This window comes from Marmota marmota, unplaced genomic scaffold, assembly GCF_001458135.2.
Source record: "Marmota marmota marmota unplaced genomic scaffold, marMar, whole genome shotgun sequence".
Taxonomy (NCBI): domain Eukaryota; kingdom Metazoa; phylum Chordata; class Mammalia; order Rodentia; family Sciuridae; genus Marmota; species Marmota marmota.
The window spans coordinates 2,166,801-2,188,136 of record NW_026000136.1 but is presented as its reverse complement, the minus strand read 5'-3'; the positions used below and the strand labels follow the sequence as shown (position 1 = coordinate 2,188,136).

Here is a 21,336-nt window from a genome sequence, read left to right as displayed (position 1 = left end):
GAATGCTCAGATCCCTTATATAAAATAGTATTTGCATATATATACACACTCAGATACTTTAAATCATGTCTAGATGACTTACAATATGTAACATAAATGTTAGGTAAATGGATGTTATACTGTATCATTTAGGGAAGAGTGACAAGAAAAAAGATGTGTCTTTAGTACAGGTGCAACCACAGTAGGCCTGGCTACATAGTAGATGTCAGCATAGTAGATATCCATCTGAGGTCAGTTCCATTTACAGACTTGGAAGCCATGGATATAGAGGCCAATTGTGATGAAGAATAAAATCTCAGTATTTCCATCATTTTGCCATGAATGTTTTCCATTTGCCATGTTTCTATTAATGGATATATCATTATTTTTATGTGGCATATTACTTTCATTGGTAACATTTTGAATTTTCTTTTTCATTTGTGAATCTATTTCTGCATGGTTTTCTTTTTTCTTTCTTTTGGTCCTGGGGATTTAACCTAAGGTTGCTTAACCACTGAGCTACATCCCCAGCCCTTTTTATTTTTTATTTTGAGACAGGGTCTTGCTAAGTTGCCAAGGCTGGCTTTGAACTTGTGATCTTCCTGCCTCAGCCTCCTGAGTTACTGGGGTTATAGGTGTGCACCACCATGCTCAGCTTGCTGCATGGTTTTCATAAATGGTTTTACTGTGAAATATACATAGCATTATTTTAAGTGGCATTAAGTACATTTATATTGTTATGCAACTATCATTATCACCCACCTCTAGATCTTTTTTGTCATTCCAAAATGACACTGAGACTGTACCCATTAAGCACTAAATCCCCATCCTCCTGTTGTTTTTGATATTGCGTAGTGTTCTAATTTGCTAGTCATAACTAATTACATAGTTGTTGGATACTTTTGGAGAGCTTTTGCTGTTTTCCTTTGCAATAACACCACAATGAAGATATTTATCTATTCATTCACATGGTAATAGAAATGTGTGCTGGGGCTGGGGCTGTAACTCAGTGGCAGAGCACTTACCTAGCATGGGTTCATCCTCAGCACCACATAAAAATGAACAAATAAAATAAATGTATACTGTCCATCTACAACTATAAAAAATTTTTTTAAATGTTACCAGACATTAAAAAAAAAATGTATGCTTATTATAGGAGAACAAATTTCCGTAGCTGAGGCCAGAAAGTTTGAGTGTTAGTACCTTGATTTTTTCCCCCTTAACATTTGTGTTTATTTTCCTTTGTCATAAAAGCTATTCAGGAGCACCTTTTCATGACTGAATACTCTTCACTAAATGATTGCCCCCTCTGGCCTGTGTCTGCCTCCTGGTATCCACAGGGCTTCACTTATTTTGGTCAGGGTCTTCTCTCCTCTGCAGACTTTTTTTTTTTTTTTTTTTCCTTTTGGTACTAGGGATTGAACCTAGGGTGGCTTACCCACTGAGCCACATCTGAAGATCTTTTTTCGTATTTTATTTTGAGACAGGGTCTTGCCGAGTTGTTTAGGCAAGCTTGGAACTCACAATCCTCCTGCTTCAGCCTTCTGAGGCGCTGGGATTGCAGGTGTGCTCCACCACACCTGTCTCTGCAGGCCTTTTGCAGCATTGTTTATCTAGCAGTTCACACCCCTGCTCCATCCCTGCTTCAGCTCACACCTAGGGGCTATCCTAGACTAGACCTCTTTGCTGGGAGGAATGAGATTGCCCTTCTTTCCTTCTTTCTTTCTTTCTTCCTTTCATTTTTTTGGTACCAGGGATTAAACCCAAGGATGCTTAATCACTCAGCCACATCCCCTGGCCCCCCATTTTTTTTTATCATCTAGAAACGGTCTCGCTGAGTTGCCTAGGGCCTTGCTAAGTTGCTAAAGCTGACTTTGAACTTTGATCCTCCTGCCTCAGCCTCTCCAGCTGCTGGGATTGTAGGCATGAGCCACTTTGCCCTGTGACTGCCCTTTCTGTCCCAGGTGCTCTTAGTCTATTACTAGGTGTGTGCAAAGAGCATGGCTGCCTTCTGCTGTGAAAGCTGGCTTCCTTCCCTGTCCTTCCACTGAGGGGGGAAGAAACACTCTCCATTTCCTCGGCCTGCACTGCCAGCTACTTGATTTGTAAACTTGCCATGTTTTCCCAAGACCCAAATGATTTTGACAAAAAGCAATCATTGCTGGATTTTCTTTAAATTGTTTTCTGTTTGTTTTTGTTTTTGAGATGGAGTCTCACTATGTTGCCCAGACTGACCCCAAACTCCTGGGCTCAAATAATCCTCCTGCTGCAGCCTCCTGGATAGTTAGGACTACAGGTCAACAACCCAACTTTAAAAAAATAATTATTATTACTTATGGGGCTAGAGAGTAAACCCAGGGCCTTTCACATGCTAGGCAAATGTTCTATCACTGAGCTACACTTAGCCCTAAAAAAAAAAAAAAAAAATGTTTTTAGCAATGTGAGTTTCTAGTTAGATTTTTGCTCTTGGATTAGTTTAGGCCACCCCTAAAAACATACTGAGAGCAGTGCAGTGACTTGCCCCCTCTGTTTTGGTTTGCATCAAGGTGGCTCATGTTTCATGCATCAATAGAGATTTTCAATTCCTAGAACATTGAATCCCTGAGGCCTGAGAGCGGTGTTACCATTAAGTTCTTTCCAGGTAAGGGATAGACCCAGAGACTCAGCCCCAGGCTTCAGGTGGGTGAGATCAGGCTTTGTCACATTTTCAGATCACAATTCCTAGTGTACATGTGTGAGTATGTGTGTAAAGATAGTGAAAGCCAGCATTCTAGAAAACAGCACCCTTAGTATGTGAATACGGGCTGATTATTTTTTAGTTTTTTAAAGTAAAAATGCTGGCCGGTGTGACACATTGAATTGATTCCATAGGACAAAACAGGATCATAGACTGCAGTATGACATTTCTGGGCTGCCTTCCTGCCTGCCAGCCCTGTCTGTGGTGAGTTAACCTGGATTGATTCTGAAATGGATTCTTGCTGGCCAGGTTAGGGCATTAGTTCTCAAAGTGTGTTCCCTACTGCAGCACATGCATCACCTGGGAATGTTTTAGAAATGCACATTCTGGGGCTCCACTCGGACCTGCTGAGAAGTGGAGTGGGAGCCCCAAGTGTGTCCAGCAATCTGCATTTTAACAAGCCTGCAGGTAACCCCCATTCATACATAGCAGTGTCTGAGAACCTCGAGTTCTGTTTTGTGCAGACACTCTTTGTTTAGGCTCCCTTCACCCACCTGGCCTCTGACTAGATGATTTTCAGAAGGGTCTGGGTGTAATTTTATCATTGTTTACTCTGATTGCACTTAGACATTCAGCTATGTTGTTTTTTGTGACTATTCTTATGTGTCAACATTAGACTATACTAGCAGTGCTATAGCTGGCCCGCCATGTTCATGGGGTCTGCATCCACATATTTAGTCAACCACAGATGGAAAGTATTCTGGAAAAAAATTGTGTCTGTATTGGGCATGTATAGATATTTTTTCTTGTCATTGTTTCCTAAGTAATAGAGTATAATAGCTGGTCACTTAGCATTTACATTGCATTAGGTATTATCAGTAATCTAGAGATTATTTAAAATATATAGAAGGAGGTTGAGACATAGTTCAGTGGTTGAGCTCAGGCTTAGTATACATGAGGCCCTTGGTTTAATCCTCAGCACCAAGTAAATAAAATGTATAGAGGGTGTGGTTAGATCACAGTACATACTCTATAATTTTATATGAAGGACTTTGGTCCTGGTGTTACCAAAAGCTTGGTCTTTGTCCACAGTGCCAATATAATAATGAAGACAAGGTTTTGAGGAAAATAAAGTTTTATTTCTCTGCTAGTAAAGGAGAAATACAGAGGACTTTTGTTCTTGAAGTTGTGAATCTCCCCCTCAGGGGAAACTGAGGGTTTTTAAAGAGGTAATTTAAAGGTTCCATTCTAGGTGTGCCCTGTCGGGGATTATAATCTACTTTTGGCCCTGAGAGGTAGCTATGTCTTAGATCATCTTGTCCAGGTCAGTCTCAAGGTCTGAATTACTTTATTCCTCTAGTGTGTGTACTCAAAGACAGATAATGTGATCTAGGATGGGAAAAAGGATAATCTTATTTTCTCTTAGGGAGGGGAAAGAGGGAGAAGAAGAAAGGAAAAAAACTCTCAGTTTTAATATAAGCTGCAGTGGCAGAGCAGCAAGGTCACAGGAACCAAACCCCCATGGATACTGAGGGACAGTATATGTATACATATATGTGGCTCAGGACACACATTGGTGATTCCCAGTAAAGGAAAACGGGCAAGAGCATAAAATTTATGAATGTAATAATGTCTGATATTCAGATGATGGTTGTAATTGTCTACCTAGTTAAAATAATTTTTAAAAAATTTTAAAATTTTGGGTGATAAAACCAAAAATTTTGAATTGTTTTGAACTATACTGTTTTCTAGCAACTTACTCAGGCGAGGGACACTCAGATTGCCTGGTGTACATTTTAGAGAACTGGGTATTTGGGGATCCCTCTTTATATCCCTTTTAGGACAGGGTGGACCCCCATGCCATGTTGGCTCAGACCCCGGCTCTCATGTTGCTGCTGTTGCTGCTGTGATGCCGGCATGTTCCTACAGGGAGAGAGTGACAAGGCTCCACTCTAAGTAACTGTGCCTGTGGTAGTAGGTGCTTAAAACCAAGTTTCATTCTGAGGGTTTGCTGTTATTTTGTTTTGAAGGGTATGTTTTCAGAAGGATTCATGCATGGACAAGGGACTTACATTTGGGCTGACGGATTGAAGTATGAGGTAAAGCATATGATAATTACAGTTCTAAAGTGCAATTATGAAATTTCACAATCATGCCCCCACAACTAGACATATTATTTTCATAAAGTAATTTAGCACAAATTTAAAACAATACACAGAATCAAAGGGTAGAGTAACTTAATGACTGCATGGTGCCAGGAATTGTTATAACTGGATCTGTTTGTAGCTCTAGAGGTATTTTATGTGTTCTTTTCATGTACAGAACACATATGTATTTATTCCCTCCTACTTTTTACAAATACAGAGTTTATTATACATTCTCTTCTATGACTTTATTTTTTAGTGAGCAAACAATATCCAGACATCTAGGTCTATTTTTACTGGCTACATGTATTCCACTATCTGGATTTTACTTAACCCAACTTGCCAGGCTGTGGGGAATATGTATTTTTAAATTGACTGCTAGGACAGATTTGTTCTCCAAGAGAGTGTGCCAGTTCTGACTCCCACCCACAAAGTGTGAGTGCCCAAACTGCGCTCTAAAAATCTCCATTTCAGAGCTACTAACACAGTGGTGTTTATAAATGGTAATGAAGACATTTAAAATACAGGTATGTGATGCACTTATTCAAATAAGAGCTAATCAAGGACAGAAACAGTCACATTTAGGCAGGAGCTGAATGGTGGGAGGCAGGCTGCAGAGGTGCAAGGAGAGCAAAGGAGGGGTTCAACCTTATTGGTCTGGGGCCAGCCTTTCTGGGGGGGACTCCATTCCTACAGACATCCACCTCTAGTTCGTGGCCAACATTCAAGATTTTTGATTCAAATTTGGCATGGAGACCCCTCTGCTTCATTGCCTCTGGAAATTCTCAGGGGTTAAGGACTCCTCCTTCCAGGCACAGACCCCTGCATCAGCCCAGTCAGATGTCTTTGTGGGTGGGGTTGGGGCTCTCACTAGAGCTCCTCAGGCAGGGAGACCAGGCAGTAGCATCTGGCTAGTGGCCAATCAGGCAGCACTGTGTTCTCTCCTCGCTGATGGCAACATCCAATAAGTTCAGATTCCTGGAAGAGAATCTGTTGGCCTAAGCCATGGTGAATAGTACTGTGCCCAGCAGACATCCCAGTCCATGCAGGGCAGAGTCTCTAAAGATGTGCCTGCAGTATATTGTGATGACCACAGATAGAAGGAGGAGTTTCCACTGGTGGTCAATCACTGCGTCACATCTGGAGAGAACAGGGAATGAACCTACTTCTAGGCAGGCGTAAAGAATCTGAAGTCCCAAGGTCAGGGCTGGCAGCTGCCTCTTTACCATATCACCTGCTCACCCCCTGGAGCTTTGTCTACACAGCCTTCCTCATACTTTATTCTCCCTGCACTTCCTTGCAGAGGAGGATCAGGTGAGAGAGAACAGGGAATGCAGAGGAGGGAGAAGAGAGGAAGCTAGAGGCATGTCCAGCTTCCCATGGAAGAGGGGCAGGGGCAGCATCAGGGGTTTGGTCTCCAACAGCCCATAGGATAAGAGGGCCCTGCACTCCGCCTTCTCATCCCCCTTACAGACATTTTGCCTTAGGGGGATTTTGTGAAGAACATTCCTATGAACCATGGCGTGTACACTTGGCCAGATGGCAGCATGTATGAAGGGGAAGTGGTGAATGGCATGAGGAACGGATTTGGGATGTTCAAGTGCAGCACACAGCCTGTGTCCTACGTCGGCCACTGGTGCCAAGGCAAGAGACACGGGAAGGTGGGTGGAGGTACCATCTGTGCACAGGCTGTGCAGACATGGTGGGTGGGAAGTGTTGGGGGTGTTCACATGACATAAAATTAACGATCTTAAAGTCACAGTTCGGTGTCACTAAGTCCATTCGTAATGTTATGCAACCATCACCACTGTCTAGTCTCAAACATTTTCATCACCCAAAAATAAAATCCCTTGCCCATTAGGTAGTTGCTCCCCATTGCTGCCTTTCCATGTACCCTTGTAGTCCCTCATCTGCTTTCTGTTACTATGGGTTTGCTGGACATTTTATATAAATGGAATCATATGACATGTGACCTTTGTGTCAGGCTGCTTTCACTTGGCATGTTTTTGAGGTTCATCCATGTCCTAGCATGTGGCAGTACTTCATTCTATTATGGCTGAGTAATCTTCCATTATAAGTATTGATCATAATGTGTCCATTCATCTGTTGATGGACATTTGGGCTATTTTCATCTTGACTATTATGAACAATGCAGCTGTGAATATATGTGGATGGATTTGAGTACTCATATTCAATTTTGGGGGGCATTTACCCAAAAGTGGAGTTGCTAGGTCATATGGTAACTTTATGTTTAATGTTTTAAGGAACCACCAAACTGTTTTCCACAACAGCTGCACCCTTTATACCTCCAACAGCAATGCAGAGCATATTCATTTTTAACTACGTTTGCTATTTTTGGAATTATTGTTTTGCTTTTGTATAGGTTGATAACATTCAGCAATTTTTAGAATTTTAAAATCTTGTAGTTTTTAGAAAATATGTAAGAAAGTGTACCATTATAATCCTCACTAGCTGAACATTAACAGGTTGGAAAATGTAATTTGAGAGGGTATTATTCCCAAGTCTTTGATCGTACAACATTCACCCATGGTTTCTTAAACAATGGGAGACTCTTGTTATTTCCTTTTCTTTTCCTTCCTTCCTTCCTTTTTTTTAATATTTATTTTTTAGTTGTAGTTGGACACAACACCTTTATTTTTTTATTTTTATGTGGTGCTGAGGATTGAACCAAAGACCTCATATGTGCTAGGCGAGCGCTCTACCGCTGAGCCCCAGCCCCAGCCCCTTCCTTTTCCTTCTTATACTTTATGACTGCCTACTAAGATAAGGCAAATACCCTGGTTTATTTTAAGACCCATAGAAGTAAATGTAATGAGTTTGGCACATTATTTAGAAGCTCCACAGAAATCAGTGCCGGTCCTTCAAGTAGTGCTATATGAAAAAGCAGAGCACAGAAGCAGATCTGTGAACAGCTCTGAGAAACCTTGGAGAATTCTGGCTCTATGAGTCTTTTTATCTGAACAACACCGATAATTAAATTCCAGCTTCTGGCCTGCTTCCAGAAAGGGCCTGGTCTGTCTACTGTTTTCCTTTTAAGTGGAACAACCAGATGGACTAAAACCGAAGAAGTCCTTCCATGAGACATGTGCCAACTACTGGAAGTTCCCCGAAAGGCCTTGCAAAGTCCATGCACAAAGGAATATCTAGGTTTTAAGTTGAAAATGGGGCTGGAGATGTAGTTCAGCAGTAGAATACTTGCTTCAAATGTTCAAGGCCCTGGCTTTGATCCCCAGCACTTCAAATAAACAAAAAACCCAAAAGCAAAACAGAGTGAGTTTGAGAGGGATTAGGGATCTAGTCCAACCTTCTTCCTTAAGGGACACAGACCAGGAGAGTAGGGAGGGGGAGGGGGTGAGCCAGGGCTGCATGGCTGCATCCACGCGACACCTGGCACCTGGCTTTCCCTCACAGGCTCTCAAAATTCCACCTCAGCCCTCCTGCTCTGTTCAGGCTTTTCTTTCTCTTATGTGATGTTATGGGTATTTCTTAAGCTCATAGCAAGTCAGTTGAGACTGGAGATTTGGAGATAGTGACTTCTAGTCAGAAGCACCTGGATGGCTTCAAGAAGGAGCAAGGTAGCTAGATAATGAAGATTAAAAAAAAAATTGCTGGGCTTGTATATACAGGTCTATAATTAGCAACTCAGGAGTCTGAGGTAGGAGGATCACATGTCAGAGCCCAACTTTAGCAACTTAGACCTCAGCATCTTATTGAGACCCTCAGCAATTTAGTCTCAAAATAAAAAAAGAAGGCTGGGGATGTGGTTCAGTGGCAAAGTATCCCTGGGTTCAATCCCAAGTACCTAAATAAATAAAAGAGAGGGCTGGAGTTTGGCTCAGGGCTTGAACATTTGCCTAGCATGTGTGAAGCACTGGGTTCCATTCTCAGCACCACATAAAAATAAATAAAATAGAAGACATTCGGCATTTGTTTTTTAGGCATTGGCTAACTTCACTTAGCATAATCTGCTCTAATGCCATCCATTTGCCTGCAAATGTCATGATTTTATTATTTTTTAGTGCTGAGTAATATTCCATTGTGTATAAATGCCACATTTTAAAAATCCATTCATCTATTGAAGGGCATCTAGGTTGGTGCCACATTCTAGCGGTTGTGAATTGTGCTGCTATAAACATTGATGTGGCTGTGTCCCTGTAAGTATATAAGGGGGGTGACTCAAAATGGGATAGGGAGGAAGAGCATGAGAAGAAGACTACCACTAAATAGAGAAGAGAGGTGGGAGGGAAAAAGAGGGAGAAGGGGAGTTGCACAGAAGATGGAAGGAGAACCTCATTGTTATACAGAATACATATATGATGTTGTAATGAGAAAAAGAAAAAAAAAGTGTGTCACATTAGATTGGATAGAGAGAAAGGATGGAGAGGAGGGGAGGAGTAGGGAGGATAGGAAGGGCAGCAGAATAGAATAGACAATAAGATTGATGTATGTACATTCCATGTATGTATTATATATCAAAATGCATTCTACTGTCATGTATGACTAAAAAAAATAAATAAAAATTTTAAATATAAATAAATAAATAAAATAAAGGTATTGTGTCCATCTACAACTAAAAATAAAAATTGCTTGTGTGTATCGGTACACGTTTGTGCATGATTGGACACACACTCAGGGATAAATAGCCACGAGGTAACTAGAGGCCATTCAGCATAGATCCAAACACACTGCAGAGTGGCATGAACCATTGCCTTGAAGGAATCATCAAAGGAAGCTTACTGCATGTTGCTCATACACAGAGGCAACAAAATGGGTAAGATGTCAAAATGGATAAAACAACTTTGGTTTGTGAAAGAGTGACCTCCAGTTATGAGGAAAGTGCACCAAAAAAATGGGGTTCTCCAGGGCTGTGACTAAGAGTTAATGAATACAATGAGTGCACTCATTCCTGCCTTAATGTGGCACTTTGTTATTAAGGGATAATTGGTTTGTGATATCTCATTCGCCCTTGCTGTGCCATTTTTGTGATTGTAAAATAGAAACTTAATAGCTTCTGTGTCTCATGTGAAGTGTGACATTGTCTTCTGTGTAGTTTTATAAGTATATATTTTTTATTTTTACATTTAAAAAAGTATGTTATGAAGCTTGGATTTTTCGTTTTAGGGCTCCATTTATTACAATCAGGAGGGTACCTCTTGGTACGAGGGAGATTGGGTCTACAACATCAAAAAGGGCTGGGGAATAAGATGGTAGGTATGATCACTGCCACGTTTGGGGTGTAGGTGAAAAAGTGTGTGTGGGCCCAAATAACTCTCACTTAGCCTACAGATAAGGTGCAGAAATTACAGAGGATACATTTTCTGTCAAAGCAGGTGGAATATTTAAATTAATCTCCAAAGTGAAGAAAACATTCCATAAAAATTTTAGAAAAATAACATTAAACATACTGATTCAGTTTAGGTAGAAACTGCCTTTCTATGTTCTTTGTATTAATCATCAGTCTTCATTATTTGTTGTATGTTTTCTGAAGAATGATGACACATTTGCTTGATTTTTGATTCAGATGTAGAATCTAATATTTTACTAAAAGGATTTTTAATGTTTTAATAAAATGATTAAAATATTTAGGCACAAATATTAACTAGTCATCATATGATAGTGAATTATTTCTTACCTACTTTGTCACCTTAATATCAGTGGGCTTAATAAAGTGATTTATTCTGCTCCCTAAGATGATAATTTTTACTGACCACATGCCCACCTGCTGGACTTCAGCACAGTGAAGAGTGTTGGGGTCCCAGGGCTGGATTTCTGTCACTGCTTGCTGCCCGTTGGTTTATTTTGTTCCAGTTACAAATCTGGAAACATATATGAAGGCCAGTGGGAAGACAATATGCGCCACGGGGAAGGCAAGATGAGATGGCTGACAACAAATGAGGAGTATACCGGCTCCTGGGAGAGGGGAGTCCAGGTAGGACTGGGCCATCTTGGCGTGGCACACCCACAGCGATGCTGTACTCATCCTTAGCCCTGGTATTTGAATGATATTGTTCAATAGTCTAAAATTTAAGCTCTGCTGAATTTAGAAACTCAAAATATTCTTTACTGGTCTCAACTGTATTTTTTTTAATTGCTGTTTTATTATTTAGTGTTCTCTAATAGTGTCATACACAAGCTAGATTCTGCCATTGGCAACTTCATAAATTCAGGTGGCTCCTGTAAGGGCGGGGACTATTATTTGTACTTTAGAAATGTTGGATTTTCAGCCAGATGTGGTAACACATCCCTGTCATCCCAGCAATTTGTGAGGCTGAGGCAGGAGGATTGCAAGTTCAAGTTCAGCTTGGGCAACTTAATGAGACTCTGTCTTGAAATAAAAAATAAAAAGGGCCATATATAGAAGAATGGAACTTGACCCTTGTCTTTCACCCTGCACAGAAGTCAACTTTGATCCCCTTAGGAATTAGACCAGAAACTCTGCAACTGCTAGAAGAAAACATAGGCCCGACACTCCCAACATGTTGGCACAGGGCTTGACTTCTTTACGAAGACTCCTAAAGCACGAGAAACAACCCCCAAAATCAATAAATGGGATGGCATCAAATTAAAAAGCTTCTGCACAGCAAAGTGTGAAGAAAGAACCTAAAGAATGAGAAAAGATCTTTGCTACCTACTCCTCAGATAGGGACTAATATCCAGAATATATAATGAACTCAAGAAACTCACCACACCAAATAACCCAATTAGTAAATGGGCAAAAGGACTAAACAAGACACTTCTCAAAAGAAGAAATACAAATGACAAAAAAAAATATGGAAAAACGTTCAACATCTCTAGCATTCAGGGAAATGCTAATCAAAAACTACACTGAGGTTTCATCTCATTCCAATTAGAATGTCAGTTATCAAGAATACCAGTAGCCAGGCACAGTGGCACATTCTTGTAATGCAAGTGACTTGGGAGGCTGAGCTAGGAGGATCACAAGTTCCAGGCCAGCCTCAGCAATTAAGTGAAGCCCTAAGCAAGTTAGTGAGATCCTTTCTCAAAAATAAAAAGGACTGGGGTTGTGGCTCAGTGGCACAGTGCTTGTCTGGCATGTGTGAGGCACTGGGTTTGATTCTTGGCACCACATATAAATAAATAAATAAAATAGAGGCTTGGGTTGTGGCTCAGTGGTAGAGTGCTCGCCTAGCATGCATGAGGCACTGGGTTCAACCCTCAGCACCACGTAAATGTAAAATAAAGACATTGTATCCACCTTTAAAAAAAAAACTTAAGAATAAATATTTTAATAAATAAAAATAAAGGTCCATTGACTATTTTAAATAAATAAATAAAAAGGGCTGAGGATATGGCTCAGTGGTAAAGTGCCTCTGGGTTAAATCCCTGGTACCAAAAAAAAAAAAAAAAAAAGAATACAAGTAATAATGTGTTGGCAAGGATATGAGAAAAAGTTATACTCATACATTGTTGGAGGGACTGCAAATTAGTACAACCACTCTGGAAAGAAATATGCATATTCCTCAAAAATCTCTACCATATGACCCAGCTATCCCACTCTTTGGTACATATTCAAAATATCTAAGATCAGCATACTATAGTGATATGGCCACATCAGTGTTTGTAGTAGCACAATTCATAATAGCCAAATTGTGAGATCAACAGATGAATGGATAAAGAAAATGTACATATACACAATGGATATAGCCATAAAGAAGAATGAAATTAAGGCATTTGCTGGTAAATGGATGGAATGGAGGACAAGATGCTAAGTGAAATAAGCCAGATTCATAAAGTCAAGGGTCAAATGTTTCCTCTGGTCTGCAGAAGCCTGTCCAAAATAAGGGGAGGAGGGAAGAGAAGAAGGGAAACGGAGGTATTCCACCAAAATAAAAGATCAGCCAGGCACAGTGGCACATGCCTGTAATCCTAGTGGCTCAGGAGTCTGAGACGAGGATTGCACGTCAAAGCCAGCCTCAGCAAAAGTGAGGTGCTAAGCAATTCAGTGAGACCTGTCTCTAAATAAAATATAAAATAGGCCTGGGGAGGTGGCTCAGTGGGTGAGTTAGTTCCCCTGAGTTCAATCCTCGGTAGTTCCCCGAGAAAATAAATAAAAATAAAGATGCAGGGAATTGAGGAAGAGGAAGAAAGGAGGGTTAAGGGAAGAATAAATCTGACCTAACTTTCCTGTGTGCACATATGAATATAACTTAGTGAATATCATCATCATGTACATCCATAAAATAGTAACTAAAAACAAAAATAAAAAAACCCCAAACAGGGGCTGGGTATGTGGCTCAAGTGGTAGTGCGCTTGCCTAGCATGTGTGAAGCACTGGGTTCGATTCTCAGCACCACATAAAAACAAAATAAAGATATTGTGAAAAACTAAAAAATAAATATTTGGAAAAAAAAATTTAAAAAACCCAAACAACTAAAAATAGCAGAAAGATCAGTAGAGGGGAAGGGAACCGGGGGGAGAAGAGGAGAGAAAAGGAAGGACTAGTGACTGAATTAGAACAAATTATATTCCGTGCTTTTTTAGTTATGTCAAAATGAATCCTAATGTTATGTATAACTAAAAAGAGCCAATAAAAAAGGGAAAAGTGGAAACATTTATTTTAAATGTAAAAAAGATAAAACAAGGCTTTGGATGTGGCTCAGTGGTAAAGCACCCCTGACTTCAATCCCCAGTACTGGGGAAAAAGCAAGAGAAAGAAAGAAACAAATGATGGATTTCCTGCACAGAAGAGAAAAACTTTGGTATCAGTTCATAAAACTTGAATTTTCTAATATATATTAATCTGGTAATGGGGATCTTGTTAAACTAACATAATAGCTTCACTTTTTTTGTAGGTTCTTTGATGGTGTTTATATAGGCAATCATCTTTGCAAGTACAGTCAACTTTATATCGTCTTTCTAATCTGTCTGGAGTTTTCCCTCTTACTATAATACAATAGTATTATGGGTAGGACATCCTGTATGATAGAGGTACGGAAATCCTTATGCCATTCTTGATCCTACTAGTAAAGAATTCAGTCTTTCATCAGGGTTGATGTTAGCTGTAGATTTTTCATAGATGCCCTTTTCTGGTTCAGGAAGCTCTCTTTAATAATTCTTATTATTATTATTTTAATTCTTTTTGTGTTTTATTTTGAGACGGGGTCTCACTAAGTTGCTTAGGGCCTTGCTAAGTTGGTGAGGCTAGCCTGGAACTTACAATCCTCCTGCCTCAGCCTCCTGAGATGTTGGATATACATTAGCTGCCATGCCCAGCTAATTCTCAATTTCCTTACAGTTTTTATTATGAATGGATATTGACCCTTAAAGGCTTACATAATTTGTCTTAGGTAAAGAGATTGGTTAGTAAGTAGTTGAGCTGATATTGAACCTAGTCTGTGTGGCTCCAAAGTTCATGTCCTCCAAGTTATCACTGTATTTGTCTTAATTTCAAATGAATTCAGGTAAAAGGAGGAAGTCTTTTGAGCATTTCTGATGGCATCTCACTTTCTTTTCAGAATGGCTTTGGAACACACACATGGTTTCTCAAGAGAATCCCCAACTCCCAGTATCCTTTAAGAAATGAATACATAGGAGAGTTTGTGAACGGATGTCGTCATGGACATGGAAAGTTTTACTACGCCAGTGGAGCCATGTATGCGGGAGAATGGGTTTCCAATAAAAAACACGGCATGGTGAGGGTCCCGGGAAGATTATATCTAAAACATTACACAGAGCAACTGAAATGCAGTAAAACGTGACTCATTTGTGGCCAGTAAATTGCATTATCGATTTTGCATAGATAATTTACTGTTAAGGTGGTTACATAAATTTTAAAATATTTTTGACATGTTTTCTATTTCCTGGATATTTAGAGGTTATTTAGTTTGTGTTTCATGTGTGTGTGTATGTGTGTGAGGATGGTTTGGGTTTCAAAGTATCAGACAATCTAGTTTGATGTGCCGTATATAATAAAGACTAATGTGAATGTGGGCTTAGGTTGGTTTGATTCGGTGACTTTTTGATATCAGGATTTCCTTTCGTCTGTCCACATCATCTGCCCCCATGTCAGCTTCACTCTTGTGTTGTCCCTTCCCCATGACTGCAGGATAGCTGCTGTAGTTCAAGACTTCACACCCATGTGCCACACTAAGTAGAAGAAAAGAAATTCTTTTCCCTAAATCCTTCTATAAATGTCTTTTCATTTCACAGAGCTGAACTGCATCATTTGCTCACCTCTGAATCAGTAATTGAACTTTGACAAGCAGCAGGAAACACCTCTTGTGCCCTGGGCACTCTGCTGGTCATGTGCATAGTTTTAATAAGACCCATTCTGTGATGTAGAGGGGCTTATAGTTGGGGAGAGGTTCTGGGGTAGGTATAGAAAGAGGAGAGAAAGAAGAGTAAAGGAGGGAAGAAGAGGAGAAAAGAGGATTTACACAGAGATATGATACCCTAGGAGCCAGGCTGTATGCGGCAGCTTCAAAACAAATAGCCCCATCAGGCAGCTCAGGAGGCAGAGGCAGGAGGATCCAGAGTTAAAAGCCAGCCTCAGCAACGGCGAGGCACTAAGCAACTCAGTGAGACCCTGTCTCTCAATACAATACAAAGTAGGACTAGGGATGTGGCTCAGTGGTCGAGTGCCCCTTAGTTCAATTCCAGTACCAAAAACAAAACAAAACAACAACAACAACAAAACCCCACCACCAACAACAACAAGAACACCACCAAAAAAATCCTCAACTCCAAACCCTCGAAAGAGCCTTTGATGTGCATCCACCAATGTTTTTTTTTTCCCCAAGGAAACATTTCCCAAACTGCAAAATGTTGTTTTCTACCTGCAGGGTCGATTGACTTTCAAGAATGGGCGTGTGTATGAAGGCCCGTTTTTCAATGACCACATAGCACAGTTTCCAGATCTTGAAGTTGAATTTATAAGTTACCTGGACCTGCCCGTAGATGATGCCCAAATAGACAGGCAACGCAAATCTTCTGATAGTGCTGGTAGGATCATTTACTCAGTTGAAAACAAATCAGCCTGCTTTTATCTATGTGTCCATTCATGAAAATATGTCTGATACTTCAAAAAACAGAAGTTTCCTGTAGCAACTGTTTTCTTAGTTTTTTCCTCATATGGTTGTATCACATTTTGTTAGAAAACATTTGGACGTAATGGTGAAAACTTTTAACATTGTTTTTCTTAATTATCCCCTTTATTTGTCTTCATCATTTGCTAGAAATTATCAGAAAGCTTGATGGCAGTAAAAGTCGTTCTGTGTTAGGATCAGGCATTGAACTGGACCTAAATTTGCTGCTGAACATGTATCCTAAGGAAAACCAAGCAGAAGAAAAAAAGCAGGTAGAAACCTTTTTATTCTATAAATTTATATTGTAGATTTAAATAACAGAATCTCCACAGTCCTGGTATGCTAGAGCTGGTGATTGTTGCCACTTGTCGAGTGTCTTCTATACACACGCATAACAGGCTTTAAGTAGATCATCTTGTTTAATTTGCAAGGCAGCCCTGTGAGTGAGCAGGCTGGTGAGAAAATGGAAGCCCACAGGGAGGGATTCAGTTTCTCTGAGTTCAGGGAAACTGAAAGTCACATCACCCCCACACTCCGGTCAGTTTGAAGGCCAAGACTGTAGCCACCTCCCTCGGTGGGATGCTAATTCTGTTGTACATTATTGCAGACTTTTAGGATTCAGGAGAACTTCAGGCCCTTAGAAATCACTGGAAATTGAGAAGTCTTTAGAGACAGATGACTGTCTGGAAAATTATAGCTACCAGGTACCAGTTAGACCACAGCCCCTGCTTAGACTGGGGACCGGCATGTTTCCTCCAGAAACTCTTGTTGAAGATGTTACTTCAAGAACCAGCCAGCCTCTGCGCTGCAAAGCGTCTTTGCCCTTTCCTCTTCCTCATCACTACTTCCTCTGGCTCCTGGTTCTCTGAGCCTCAGGAAGATGCCTCACTCCATCTCCTCTCCTCCTATTTTGGGTTCCAAGGCCATCACTGTAACTCAGGCTCCCAGAATCAAAATTCTACTGCAAGATTCATGTTAAAAATATGAGTCTTCAGACTGGGGTTGTGGCTCAGTGGTAGAGCACTTGCCTAGCATGGGTGAGGCACTGGGTTTGACCCTCAGCACCACATAAAAATAAATAAAATAAAGGTCCATCAACAACTAAAAAAAAAAAAAAATAGGAGTCTTCATCACATTCCCTAATTTCAGAAGTAGAAAATGTAGAAAGCAGATAAGGAAAAAGTAAAAGAGGCTTTCCATCCCAATAAAATCTTGTGACCCTCTTTCCCCCAAAATTTTTTTGGGGGGTGTACTGGGGACTGAACCCAGGAATGCTTTACCACTGAGCTAAATCCCTAACCCTTTTTATTTTTTTAGAGACTGAGTCTTGCTGAATTGCTGAGGCTAACCTTGAACTTGTGATCCTCCTGCTTTAACCTCCCAAGTCACTGGGATTACAGGCGTGTACCACCAAGCCCAGCTCCTTCTTTCCAATTTTTTTTTTTTGGGCGGGGGATGGTACTGGGGCTTGAACTCAGGGGCACTTGACCACTGAGCCACATTCCCAGCCCTGTTTTGTATTTTATTTAGAGACAGGGTCTCACTGAGTTGCTTAGCACCTTGCTGTTGCTAAGGCTGGCTTTGAACTTGTGATCCTCCTATCTCAGCCTCCTGAGCTGCCTCTTTCCAATTTTTAATGTTCATAGATAGAACTAGAATCATTCCATTCACAAAATCTTTGTCTTCACATGGAATTTAATGCTAGCTATTCAGTGCCATAAGATGTGCTCCTACAATATAATTTTTAGGTGAATAATATATACTGATTTACCAAGAAAGGTGTGATCATATTGTTTACATTATTCTCTCCCTAATCTCTTATATTATAATAATGTAATATATATAAAATCTCTTATATGTTATTATTATACCATTTTACACTTTGGAGTTCTGTCAAATATGTGGGTCTTATACAACTTATAGATTTAAAAATATCTTGACTATATCATAATCACAAAGGGAACACATGCTCTTACCAAAAATTCAAACATTACGGAAATATGACACAGAAAGTAAAGGATCCTGTGATTCTACACTCGGGGAATACATTTAAATGTTTTTAATGACTATAATATTTCATGATAGACATATTGAAATTTAGTGAATTTTCTATAACTTACTTTTTACTTTTGATTGTGAGCTGATTTTAGACTTACAGAGAGTTGAAAAAATTGTGGTCTCCATATATCTTTCTCTCAGCTTCCCTTAATGTACCATCGTGCATGACCATGGTACAGTGGACAGACCCCAGGAATGAGCATTACAGCAACCCTGGTGCCCCACTACCAACTTCTAGGGCAGAATTTTACCAGTTTTTCTCCTAATGCCCTCTTTCTGTTCTGGCATTCAACCTGACCCCATGTTGCACTGGATTGTCTGTGTCCTTAACCCTCTAACCTGTGACAGCTCCTTCATTTTCCATTGTCTTCATGACCTTGAGACCTCTCAAGAGGACTGCTTAGTTATTTTTTATTTATTTATTTTTTAATTTTTTATTGTTGGTTATTCAAAACATTACATAGTTCTTGATATATCATATTTCACCCTTTGATTCAAGTGGGTTATGAGCTCCCATTTTTACCCCATATACAGATTGCAGAATCACATCAGTTACACATCCATTGATTTACATATTGCCATACTAGTGTCTGTTGTGTTCTGCCGCCTTTCCTATCCTCTACTATCCCCCCTCCCCTCCCCTCCCCTCCCCTCTTCTCTCTCTGCCCCCTCTACTGTCATTCATTTGTCCCCCTTGTATTATTTTTCCCTTTCCCCTCACTTCCTCTTGTATGTACTTTTGTATAACCCTGAGGGTCTCCTTCCATTTCCATGCAATTTCCCTTCTCTCTCCCTTTCTCTCCCACCTCTCATCCCTGTTTAATGTTAATCTTCTTCTCATGCTCTTCAACCCTACTCTGTTCTTAGTTACTCTCCTTATATCAAAGAAGACATTTGGCATTTGTTTTTTAGGGATTGGCTAGCTTCCTTAGTTATTTTTTAGAATCTCTCTCAATTTGGGTTTAAGATTTTCTTCACAAGTATATGTGTTTATTATCTATTATTGGCATTCTGTCAAAAGGTGGGTATCTGAGTAGAGGTTCTGGATTATTCTATTTTCGACCAGAATAAGCTAAAGCAAACAGGCCGTGGTCCTCTGAGCCTTTGAGCTACCAGTTCTCCCTCAAATGGTTGCCTTTGTCACGTGATCTGACATCAGCCCCTTTCCAGCCTGCCTCTGTCAGTCCTCTCCTCCTCACCATGACCCACAGAACACTGGTTTGCTGCTGCAGAGTCACACTTGGCTCTGGGCACGGTCCCAAATGCCTTCAATTCACTGAATCCTCCCAGCAGCCTCTGGGCAGATCTGGGGTTGTCCCATTTTGCACAGGATGGGCTGGGCAGAAGGGGATGACTGCTTCACTGCAAGCCCTCCTGGTGTTCCTGGAGCCCCCCACCCCAGCCACTGTCTGTTCCAGGCCCGGCCTCTCCTTGGGGTGCCTGCTCTGTGAAATTCTACTGCTCATTCTGTTCTCCCAGGTTCAGTTCAAGTGCACCTTCCTCCAAGGAGCTGCTGCTTTAGGATTTCTCTTCACCTTGGTTCAGTTCTCTCAGCGATACCTCCTTATTGCGTAAGGTGCATGTCTTGCGTTTATTACTGGATTTTAAGCTTCATGAAGACAAATTCTGTGTTGTGCGTTGAATTGAATCTCAAAAAGCAGGAGTTAATGGCAAGAGTAACCAATGCCTGATGCACCATCCAGGTGGGGGCTTTTGGTTCTCCTTGGGGACCCCAAATGCTATTCTTCACATTCTCTGAATGTTTAAGAGGGAGAGACACAGGCTAACTGGTTTTGAAGAGGGGGACACTATACAGGCTGTCAGGCTGTGTGGATGGGGAGTTCAGGAGAGCATAAGGGCATCGGAGGCCTGGGAAAATACTAAAAGGTGAACTGGGGACAGAGAAAGGTTAGTACAGCAATCAACATGGACATTGCTTAGTGCCTATCTTCATCCCTAACTGTGTTAGCTAGATGTCTTTGGTACATGCTGTTTATCAGGTTAAGGAGTTCCCTTCTATTCCTAAGTTGCTGCTGGTTTTATCATGAATGGATGTTCATTCTGTCAAATGCATAAACTGGTATGATCATGAAGCTTTTCTTATTTAATGTACCAATATGGTGAATTTTGTTGATTGTTTTTTCAAATGTCCAAACCATCCCTGCACCCCCAGCCAGCATAAACTCCACTTGGTGTTGATGTATTATTTGTTTTACATATGGATTCAATTATTTTGTCACAAGGATTTTTGCATCTATGTTCAGGAGGGATAACGACAATAGAATTTTATTGCTGCCATTGAGACAGGATGCCATCACATTGCAGTGTGAAAGGAACTTCATTTTCCAGATTTTTTTACTGTTCAGAAATGGTATTTTATTGACTAGGGGTGACAGGCAGAATAAAACATTGAGCTCCCCCAGGTAAGAAGTACCTGCTTTCTTTACATGTACTGTCCTCATTTGATTTAGAAAACAGGTGCTTTGTCTTTTACTGTTCCTCCTATGAAGCAGGATTAAGATACATGGCCGACTTTTTTCAGGTAGAATTCGCTGTCTTAAGAAACATTACAGAATTAAGAAGAATCTATAGCTTCTACAGTAGCCTAGGATGTGATCTCTCTCTGGATAATACATTTCTGATGACAAAGCTTCACTTCTGGAGATTTCTAAAAGATTGCAAATTTCATCACCACAATATAACTCTTGCTGATATGGACAGGACATTAAGTGGTGAGTATTCAAGGTCCTTTACTTCTTTGGGTTTAGAGGACAGTGTATCACACTGCCACTTGCAAACGAGTTCAGAAATGTTGAGAGAGTAGGGAAGGCAAAAGTCGGGAAAGGAGTTCCAGAAATTAACCTGTGTCCTTGATCTCAGTGCTCTCAATGCTCAAGGTTCTAGAATATGTTACACATCCTTTCCAATTTTTAAATTTTAGCCAACAGTGATATACCAGTTGAAGAAATTCATTCTCCATTTAGAACAATACTTTTGAGAACATTCTTGAACTATCTGCTGCGCTTGGCTTACCACATTTATCACAAAGACTTTCAGTAAGTACCACTCTTGGATCCCTGTGAGGGGCTGACTCGGAGCCCACCTGTGCTGTAATTACAGTGCTGTCCTCTTGTCTCTGTTAATCAGTGTTTTTACATATCTTTGAAATGCAGGACTAGGACCAAAATTTTTCCACAAATATCACCCACAAAGCCCTAAGATATTAGATTAGGCTTTGAAAACCCTTCATATCTGAGTTGTTTAATATTGCAAATAGCTCTTGGAATTCTATTCAGAAGTAATCACAACTAACTCTTACTTCTTAGGTCATAATTTCCTGTCTGTCTTAGAGCAAAAGTGATAATATATATATATTATATATTATATATATATATATATATATATATATATA

The 21,336-nt window shown here is 40.3% G+C and overlaps 1 protein-coding gene across 24 annotated transcripts in view; it reads left to right on the top strand.

The window, feature by feature from the left end:
• LOC107155962 (radial spoke head 10 homolog B-like) overlaps positions 1–21,336 on the top strand; it is a 49,729-nt gene that overhangs the window by 7,298 nt on the left and 21,095 nt on the right. For 17 of the 24 annotated variants that reach the window (XM_048785246.1, XM_048785258.1, XM_048785259.1 and 14 more), the window contains 9 exons: positions 4,687–4,755; positions 6,288–6,461; positions 9,943–10,028; positions 10,630–10,750; positions 14,298–14,474; positions 15,624–15,783; positions 16,017–16,138; positions 20,467–20,656; positions 20,866–20,980. In XM_048785246.1, coding sequence (XP_048641203.1) covers positions 4,687–4,755; positions 6,288–6,461; positions 9,943–10,028; positions 10,630–10,750; positions 14,298–14,474; positions 15,624–15,783; positions 16,017–16,138; positions 20,467–20,656; positions 20,866–20,980 — 1,214 coding nt within the window. Of the gene's footprint in view, positions 1–515; positions 2,921–4,686; positions 5,236–6,273; positions 6,462–9,942; positions 10,029–10,629; positions 10,751–14,297; positions 14,475–15,623; positions 15,784–16,016; positions 16,139–20,466; positions 20,657–20,865; positions 20,981–21,336 lie in introns of those variants that run through there. The other 7 variants (XM_048785267.1, XM_048785266.1, XM_048785264.1 and 4 more) reach the window with 6 other exon arrangements.